The 10,269-nt window shown below is 50.8% G+C and overlaps 1 protein-coding gene across 5 annotated transcripts in view; it reads right to left on the bottom strand.

Moving 5' to 3' along the window:
* Mgll (monoglyceride lipase) overlaps window positions 1-10,269 on the bottom strand; it is a 108,894-nt gene that overhangs the window by 63,975 nt on the left and 34,650 nt on the right. For 4 of the 5 annotated variants that reach the window (XM_031382508.1, XM_031382510.1, XM_031382507.1 and 1 more), the window contains exon 3: window positions 4,344-4,450. In XM_031382508.1, the coding sequence (XP_031238368.1) occupies window positions 4,344-4,450 (107 nt within the window). Of the gene's footprint in view, window positions 1-1,324; window positions 2,825-4,343; window positions 4,451-10,269 lie in introns of those variants that run through there. The other variant, XM_031382512.1, reaches the window with a different exon arrangement.

Raw genomic sequence — 10,269 nt, 5'->3', positions numbered from 1 at the left:
GACCTCCTGTCCTGCTTGAGTCCCTGTCCTGACCTCCTGTCCTGCTTGAGTCCCAGTCCTGACCTCCTTTAGTGACAGAGTATGGTGTGGAAGTATAAGCCAACTAAATTCTTTCCTCCCCAACTTGTTTTTGGTTACGACGTTTCATCATAGCGGTAGTAACTGTAACCAGGGCACCTTCCCTTTCCTGGAAGATCCTATTCATGAGGTATGACTCTGCTACCCTGCTAGCCCTGCAGGATGTGGGGATGCCTGTGTAGCTCAGAGACACCTGTCATTGCCTTGCTACTCAAACACCAGGTGTGTGGCTCCCCCATTCAGGGCATACACTCACATCATTTAAAAACTCCCTTGACCTTTAGCCACCAGACCCACTCCACAGTGCATCCTGATGGTGATCAGTCCCGCCCCTACAGATACACAATGTGGAAGTCCCACAATTCACATCTGAAACATCTCTGTCTCATTTAATGTGAGCTACAGATTCTTCTAGCCATCCAAGAACCACCAGTGATGCTTCCAGTGCCAGGGTCACATGTGGGTGGCCTGAGAGGTTCTGTGGTTGAGAGAGGGACTAATTAACAGGTCAATAAAATGGCCTGTGCTTGCCTCAACTAAGAGAACCATCACCCCCAGCATGATAAATACCACTGCTGATATTAACATTACCACAGCATGATAAATACCCTGGAGCAGGGCTGCTGGACCGAGGGGTAGGCTGGCTGTATGTTATTGTGCCAGAATACCCCCCTTTGCACAACACCCCATCCAGAGCAAATGTACAGTTAGGGGCTTGAATCCATAGTACTATTGATGCTTGCAATAGACTTTGCCTCAGACATTACAGAACCATATGTGGATGGATAACATGGAAGACGGCCCTGTGACGGCCCTGTAGAGCATCCAGCATGTACTCAAGAGTGGCAATGCCTGTAGTGTGGTGTGGCACAGAGAACCTCGGCCATGCTGTCCTCTCCCTCTTTATCTCTCAGGAGCCCCACACTGTTTGGGTCAGCAGCTGACAATGTCATTTCCTTGCCTCCCTTGCAGCTAGCTACCATCCAGGAGCAGTTCTGGCCAGTGGGATCCAGCTGGGACCTGCTTCGGATCTCTGAGGAAGGTCTGCTATCCAGGTCTGAGCTCAGCCTCTCCCTCCTCCTGACTTCCTGTTCAATACTCCGTGTGGGAGAACAGGTGGCTGAAGGGGGGCCTCTAGGGGTAAGTACAACAGGTATGTAACATCTGTAACATTTGTGGGGCAAGCCTGGACAAAGTCTGGGGGGTCGACAGCATCCTGCCGTTCTTATCCTGTGTGGCATGGGAGAAACCAGACTTCTCTTCCCTTAGGCAGCTGTGCTTGGCTTCCTGTCTCGCACAGTGGACCCATGGATGGCTCCAGTACAAAGCTAACAGCATCCTCAGTTAACCTTAGGTTTTCCATTTATGAGACAGGGACACTTGAGATAACATAGGAAAAGTGCCTGGAACAGGGCTGGCAGGCAGCACTCACTGATGGAAAGCATCATGGCTTTCCTTCGGGTAACCTATCCAAACCCACGAGGCCATTCTGGAAAACTCCAAAGGGTAAAAAAGAAAGCAAAGCTAAATATTTGTCTGTGGGCAACCTGAGAAACAGGGCCAGACAGATAACCACAGCACAGCCTCGGGGGATACAGTTAATGAGAAGCCAGCAGGCAGGCGGCTGAGCAGAGACCTCCAGGGTTCCATGGATCAACACGGGGGTTATAGTCACCTGTGTGTCTGTAAATAGCACTGTGAAAGGCAGCGCTGTGTCCAGCTGCTGTGTGGAACACTTCCTGTCTCTGACTTCTTGTTATCTCCAAATGGCCTCTGCAGGTCTGAGATGACCCAGCTGAAGGCAGCAAGGCCAGGGTAAGAGCTCCCCCCCCAATTCCCAGCTGTGCCATCCCTGTTCAGAGCCTTGGGGACAGCACAGATGGGGATACAGCACAGCAGCTGGTCTTCCCTGACTCCTGGAGGGGAGGAGTTCCCCAGGCTCCCAGATAGGCCCTTTCTCTATGTTATCTCACCAATCTGACAGAATCAGGGCCCACACGGAAGGTAGAAAAGTGTTAAGATCTGGATGGCTCAATAAGGTCCAGGTTAGATGGCTTAGACTTGCCATCAAGTGGGGATTTGGACCCACTCTGTGTGTGGGTGGGTCAGGGGCTATGCCCGAGTCTGGAGAGAAGGCATATGCATGTGCATTCATACACATGCTCAACCGGGTTGGTTTTTGGACTCGGACTCCTCCATTTGGCACATATAGAGGTATTCCCAGGGTTTCGTTCTGGGAACTCGGAACAGGTGAACACAACCATTCCTTCCTGACATTTGGAACATCACAGAGACCACTGCTACAAGTTCAGATGTATTTATTTCTTTCATCAAAAAGTGGGCTGCTTCTTTGCTCCCTGGACTCTTAAAAAAATGCTTTAAAAATGGTTTTTCTAAGCACCTCAGCCAGGCAATATAAACAAAGCCTCCCGTTGACTTCATCTGGTTTATTAGTTTATCCGATAAGCTGGCTGACGCTAAGCTGTAAGACAGGTGCCTGCCATTCAGGGTGCTCAATTCAAGGGGTTGCCAGCACGCAATGGCAACTCCAACTGACTTTAATGGAGATAGATATAATGGGACAGAGCATTCCTGTCTCAGGATCTTCTAGTGTGCAGAGTGTTAGGCTTAATAATGACAGAGTCCCCACAGCAAAAGCCTCGGGGACAACCCTGGAATATTATCCACCAAACAAGTCTCACAAATATAACCAGGGCTGACTGCAGAGCAGCAGAGAACATCTCGGCTGTAACAGGGAAGAATTTAGTTAATAATCTCAATTACCGAGACATGTGCATACATCTAGCTTAAAAGAGGCTCCTGGCAAATCAAATTCTCACATCTTTGTGGACAAAACTCCCCCAGCCAGCCATCCATCTCGCATGAGCTTCTCCCTGGTGTGGCTTCAGCTCTCCCTCTTAGGAGGCTCAAGCCACTGCCATGGCTCCCCATCCCTCCTTCTGACAACATCACTTAATTATCTACCCTCATATCAGAGAGACAAAGTGGCATTTCGGGATCTGGGCAGAATGGCAGAGAACCACACCAGGCTGTGATGGGGAACTTAGCTTCAGAGGCTTAGAGAACCTAATTGGAGACATTTCAGTCACAAGAACACCACAAAAATAACTCAAGGGCTGCATACTAGGTTGGGAGTATAGGTCAGTCATACAGTGTTTGCCCAGCGTATTTGAGGCTCTGGGTTCAAATCCTAGTACAAGAAGAACTGCAATTTGCCAACTGACTTGTGAAATGAGCCCAGCACCACTAGTAAGGTTTTTGTTACATGAAAAAAAGAAAAGAAAAGAAAAAAAAAACATTTAGCCTGGAGGTATCTGTGTATGTACATAACCTATATACGCATGTGATTGCATATGTGAATGTGAATGCATGTATGTGTGCACCCAAAAGTGCTTGCACATCAACATTCCCACACACATATGAGCGTAGGTGTGCATTGTGCAGACATATGTGTACCTGTGCATACCCATTTGTGGTTGTTAATCTTCGTTGTCAACTCAACAGGCTTTAGATGTGTCTAGGAGTGCATTACAGTACAACGCTGAGTGTGTCTAAGGGCACTTCAGTAGAAGATGAAGTAAGTGGAGACGTCACCCCTGGAATGTGGGTGGGGCCGACCCCTAGTCTGGGAACCTGACAGAATAGAAGGGGAGGAAGAAGGCCCTTAGTGCAGGCTTGCCCTCCTTTTTCCTCCCTGGCTGCTCTGGCTTGCTCTGTTCTGTTCCACCATGCTGGGCCAAAACATCTGAAGCCATGAGCCAAAATAAATTGTTCCTCCTAATCTGTAAAGGTGCTGTGTATGTGCAGCTGTGCACACGCATGTGTAGATGCATATACATGTATGTGTAAACATATTCGAGATACTTTATAAACCTTTGCTAGTTCATCTGAGATTAAAATTGAACTTAATCTGACTTATTGCATTCATGTGAAGTTCTCTGGGAGAAAACTGTGTCCACTTTGAGAGAGAGAAAGAGAGAGAGAGAGAGAGAGCACTTTATAAATGTACTGTAGGGCTCCTTGGCCCAGGCAGGCTCTAGATAAACAGGTCCAACTTTGGTTTCTCAGCCAAGCTTCCAATAAGCCCGTCTGCTAACTCTGATTTGATAGTGACTACTGGTCAGACACACAGTCCTACTTATATAACCACATGTAGATTTTAACCCAGAGAACAGAATCGGGCAGGAAAAAAGGGGACAGGGCAGGCCTTTCTGCCAGCCTGGGTGGCAACTGGAGGTACTCACCATGGTCATGGGCAAATACCAGCACATCCAGCCCCTTCAACATCTGAGCCAGCTCATCATAACGGCCACAGTGTTCCCCAGCTCCATGGGACACAAAGATGAGGGCCCTGGAGGATAAGAAGGAAGCGGTTAGGAAAGCCAAAGCCACAGGCAAGACTGCTGGAGCAGTTGGAAAGCTCACATCACACCAAGCAAGCAGTGAATCAGAGCCCACACCCAGCTCCAGGTACCAGTTAGTAAGTCAGGGGGCTCGTGCTAAAACGCAGCCAGAGTTGATGGGATGGAGCCCACCGCCTGGCCACCAGACTTCACCTCTTCACCTGGAAAGCCAGTGCCTGAGAGGTCATGGGAGCTGACCTATGCTGGGTCCTGGCAGAAAGCTAGCAGCTAGCAGGTCCCACCCTCACCAGGACTGTTTGTTTCTGGGTGTCAGTGCAGGGCACTTGGATTCTGAAATACACAGTTTTCAAGCAGAGCACCCAGAGTGGGGAGTGAGTCCCCTTTGGGTGAGGAGTCCCTGCCCATCATTATGACTTGGTGAGCCAGCCGGTGGTGGTGCATGCCTTTAATCCCAGCACTTGGGAGGCAGAGGTAGGCGGATTTCTGAGTTCAAGGCCAGCCTGGTCTACAGAGTGAGTTCCAGGACAGCCAAGGCTATATAGAGAAACCCTGCCTTGAACACCCTCTCCTTCCAAAAAAAAGAAAAATTATGACATAGTGAGGGCCTCAGCCACCATTTTATCCAGCCGTACTGCCTGTCAGTCCCCCTGGTAACAGAATATGAAAGGATTTTAATCCTCTGTTGTTATTATTTGTGTTGTTGTCTCTACAGATGAGAACAGAATTCAGAGATGCTAAGTGTCTAAGCTTTACAGCAGGTAAGGTGCCACTCAGAATATGTCACCTCCTGGCTTAAAGGGCTCCAGCACATTGGCACAGGACTCAATATAAAACTCACCCAGCCCCTCTCCAGACCCCATCCTTCACCACAGCCCCATGTTTGCTTCCTGGCTTCTCTGCCGTCTGAGCTTGGCTCTAAGGCATGGACCTCAGCTCTGCCGTCTGAGTTCAGCTCTAAAGCGCGGACCTCAAAGCTACCCCAGCCTTCCACCCCAGGCAAGCCCCTACACACTGGCTGGGTAAGCAACCAACCCACTCAAAAGCTGTCTTCTTTCTATAATCCCTCCCAGCCCAGCCATGCGGGCTGTTAACAATGCCGGTCTGTTTTGCTCTGCTTTGTATTTTAATCTTTAAGCAAAAGCACCTCTAGCATATGTGTTTCTTTCTCCTTCCTAAAGACAGGAGACCTGCTTCCCTAACCTGTGTGGCCCACAGCGATGCAAGCTGCTGGGCATCAACAGTGCCTACATCTGCCTACTTGACATTCCTGGGATCCGTGGAGAAGTGTCTTCCATATTCCTCTCAGCTGCTGTGGAGTGTGCCTCGGACCCCAACGTCCCCCGCCTTCACAAGGATTTTACTTCCCAAGGGCTGGCTCAGGAGTACCTAGCTTTGGGACCATGGGCCTCTGTGGTGACTCAGTCCATGGTTACTAACAGAGAAGTGGTCAGACTGGACTTTGCAAATCTTTCATCTCCTTAGTACAGCCATGGGCCACAGTGGGGGACTTCATGGGGGGGGTCATTTGGGGTCAGGAAATACAGTAGAGGTACCACTGTCATGCCCAGCTTGACACCCTGATAATATCCACCCCCCCCCCCGGATAAAATATGTTTCAGATGTTTAGACACTTGTTCTGTGCAATTTCCTTTCACTCTGGCCTCTTCTAACCTCAGCCCTAACTGAGGATCACCGGGGAGCATCTGAAACCACAGGCATTTGGATCCCTCTCCAGAGACCAGGGTCTGATTGGTCTGGAGCTGGAGAGGCTCCTCAGGGCTCACACACAGCCAAGGCTGAGAGAGCACTTGCTCGGGTCAGTGGTCAAGATGTTGCCCAGAGGTTCCTGGGAGACTTCTCTGAGCAGCTACTTCTAAGTCACCGCACTCCCAGAGTGCTTGCTGGGTGAGCTGTGGATTCTCTCCACAAAGGCACGGAGCCTCCAGGAGCTTGCCTCTGTCCCCTCTTGGAAAGAAACTGCATGGCTGCTCATAATTGGAGCAGAGTCAATGAGTTCTCCGCACCCGCCAGCTCCACAGAAGTTCTGCCCCAGTCCCAGTGGGCATGCTCTGCCTTACTCTGTTACAGGAAGTGAGCATCCCACAGCTTTGGGTTTCAAATCTGGCACAGACTCCATTTTGTCAAGTCAGCACACCATGCACAATCACATGTGTACACACACACACACACACACACACACACACACACACACCCTTGCACATTAGTAGTCACTGAGTCCACATCTGTCTGTCTAAGCAAAATTAAGTCAGGTTGCCCCGCTTAAAGCTCTTTTGAGAAGAAACATCATGACCCTCTTCCCCTCCTTTACTGATTAACGACCTTCATTTAGCTTCCTCCCTGGTTCCCAGATATGCCAATAAGGGCATGCTACCAAATGCTTTAGCTGGGGCAGCCTCGTGTCTGACCATCTCCTTGGAATAAATACCCTTCCTGTGGCTGGTGGAAGCTCTTAGTGGATGTCCCTGGACACTCAGTTGAGAAGCCAACCCACCGTTCCCTCTTCAAACCAGGTTTGAGCTGGCTCACACACTTAACTGCACGCTTACTGCGTGCGTTCCCACCTGCACGGCCGCACCTGCTGAGGCTCCTGCTTGCCTCCCTTAAGTCTTCACCTCTCCACCTCCACCCTGAACTTTCTGACTCACGAGGCCCCTCCAAGCACTTATCATTGCCCTTTGTCGCTACAGAGGCCCTTGCCTGTCATCTTCTCTATTGAGATGTCAGTGCCCAAGGCAGCAGGGGAGTAGGCAACCTGACATCTAGCAAGAGGGCTCTTCCAGCATCCCTGGCCCAGATCCCACTGCCATGACAGTCTCAGCTTTAGAATGCAGGATAAAGCAGAACCTCCCAGGAGCCCCACGGCCAGCCCATGGCCGCATCAGTAGCCCCTGCCATCTGCCCATTTCATAGTACTGCCCCTTTGTTGGGAGCTGACTCCTAGTAGAAAGCGGCTATCATTTCTGCAGCCATCTCGGGCTATTTACTTACAGGTTGGTACTTTTCCACCCTGACGAGAGACTTGTCTTCCCAGCATGACGTTTTTTGCAAGCAGCCCACCACAGCCGAACACACTCTGATAACATCATCTCATTTTTCTCCTACACATCTTGGACTTGTGGTTAAGTGTCTCCAGCTGCACTCCCCAGCTTGTGCTTATATATACCCATAGTTGCCTTTCAGTAAACGAGACTTGATCAGACAGTCTTGTCTCTTGCCCCTCCGTCCCCACTCTCTCTCCCTTGCAGACCCCATTGACTGACCCGCAGACTGGGTCACCCCTTCACATACACACCTGATGATGTTGCCCCTCCCTCCCATCTCCCTCTGTATGCCTCACTCAGCCCAGTGGTTGTATGGCCATGGCCCATGGTTCTGCTATTTGCCTGGCCATTCGAAATGAAGGGTTTTCATACGACCGGTCATTCACAGGCCAGCCCCTAGCTCCAGGACTGCCGGCGGAACATTCACGTTCACCCCTAGAAGCTGCCTCTTTGGGGGGTCTCACAGAACACTGGAATTAAACTTCTGCTTGAAGAAATCTGTGACAGAGCCTGAGAAGCTGAGAAAAGCAGTCACTGTCCTCCTGACAGCTGGGAGGGTGGTGAGAGAGCAGCCCAGTGTTGTAGGACAATGCCCTCTGGGTCCATGTGGCTGCTGCAGTGTTGAAATCAGAATAGCTGCTGCTACCTGCCCTCACCCCAGAGCCTAGAACCTTCCTGCTATGGCCCCACAGCTGCATATAGCTTTGCCCCAGACACATGGCCTCTGGAAGTGCCTGAGTACAGCAAATGGGCTCCCCGAAAGGGAACTCCGTATGCAGCATCCATGAAGTTGTCATTCATCAGGATGAGACTTTTTGGTGATGCAGTTGTTTGAAGGTTCCCTCTGTGCCTTTAACTCCTCACTGGCTCACCAAGCTGGACTCTGCCTCTTGCAGGCACTCTACTTACATGTCTGTTCACATCTTCCCAAGAGAAGTCAGGTTTGGCTTGGTTGCTGGTAGTCACTCATGGCCCCAGGAAACTCCACTGACTACCTTGACCGTCGTCAATGACATGGACAGAGAAATGGAGAGGCTCTTGCTTCACAAGGTAGAGGTCACCATGGTACCTAATATGGCCCAGAAGCATGGCTGGGAGCTTGTTAGAGCCAGACTCTGGGGACTCGGAGATGACCGCACAACGTTGTGCCTGCCTGCACATGGCTCCTCATCTAGCAGGAGGGGTGCTCAGCAAGGGAAGACATACATATGCGCATAAGGAGGGAGCAGGCAGGAGAGCCGCACTTAGACATAATGGCCGGGCCTTGGAAAGAAGGCTCCGGACAGAGTATCTGAGGAGCAATGCCCGGGCTGGTGAGAGCTCCCCGTTTAGGGGACAGGTGCACCAAATCCACAGGAAGGCAGTCCAGCAGGAGCTAGGCATTGCTTGGTGGTGGTGATGGAGAGAGGAGGGTTCCCAAGGTGTGGGCAACATGGGGGGAGCTGGAAAGTTTCTCTAAGAGAAGACGGTACCAAGCAGGGTGGTGACCTGACATGACTTCCGTGCTAAGCTCTCAGGGCTACTGTGCATCATGGGGCCAGGAGACAGGAGGATGCCTGTCAGGGAGCTGATGCAGCCAAGCCCTGAACAGGTGCCAAGGGAGGCTGTCCAGTGCCTTCCCTCCTCCCCGCACATCCCACATCCTCAACAAAGGACGGGAGCAGAGCCTCAGCAGAGCCGTTTGTGCAGACAAGGCAGGACCCACAGCAACAAAATTTAGGTTGCAGAAGAGGCCGCACAGATCTCTTCCTGGGAACATCCCCATGGCTGCAGCCAGACAGGAGCCAGGCGTTCAGGGAGAAGGCAGAGGCTGCAGGAGGGGCAGCCGGCTCCAGAAGCAGATGGCCTGCCTGGCACCCAGCCCCGAGAGGAGGGGCCACCCTGGAAACCATTTGGAACCTGAGATGAAGGAGCCGGAATGAGTGAGCCCTTACTTGGTGGCACGGCGCTTTCCTCTCCAGCAACACTGAACTTGTTCTCTTGCCCTTTCCTAACAGTTCAGGTGGTCTAGCCTTGCTGAGCCTCAGTTTGTCTGCCTGTGAAGTGGAAATGAGCCTACTGCCACCCACCTCAGGCGGCACTGCCGGTAAAGGAGCCACAGATATGCAGCCCACATGCAGAACAAAAGCCTGGGTTCGGGTTCAGTGTTCTCCACAGCATGTTCCTGAACCTCCACAGACCTTGATTTCTACACCCTTAATTTCTAAATTCCAGATTTTTAAAATTTTTTAATTTTTATTTAATTTTATTTTTTTTTTTTAGCTGAAATGAGATAAGAGCCCTGTGCTGGCTAGTTTTTGGTCAAGTTGATGCAAAATGTTGTCACCTGAGGAAAGAGCCTCAATTGAGAACTTGCCCCTCTATAAGATCAGGCTGTATTTAAGCCCACAGGGCATTTTCTTAGTGATGTGGAAGGGCCCAGCCCACTGTAGGTGGTGTCGTTCCTGGGCTGGTGGTCCTGGGTTCTATAAGAAAGCAGGCTGAGCAAGCCACAATGAGCAGGCCAGAAAGCAGCCCTTCTCCATTAGCTTCTCCATCAGCTTCTCTCTCCAGGTTCCCACCCAATCTGAGTTCCTGCCCTGGCTCTCCTCAACGGACTGTGGAATTCAGGCTATGTACTCTCTTATAAACCTTTTCCTCCCTCCAAGCTTCTTTTGGGTGTGGTGTTTTTTGTTTGCTTGCTTGCTTGTTTGTTTGTTTGTTTTTAAAGGCCCAGAAATGTGTCCAAAGGCTCTGAGCACCCT

This window comes from Mastomys coucha, unplaced genomic scaffold (assembly GCF_008632895.1).
Source record: "Mastomys coucha isolate ucsf_1 unplaced genomic scaffold, UCSF_Mcou_1 pScaffold20, whole genome shotgun sequence".
NCBI lineage: Eukaryota > Metazoa > Chordata > Mammalia > Rodentia > Muridae > Mastomys > Mastomys coucha.
This window is presented reverse-complemented; position numbering and strand designations above follow the sequence as displayed.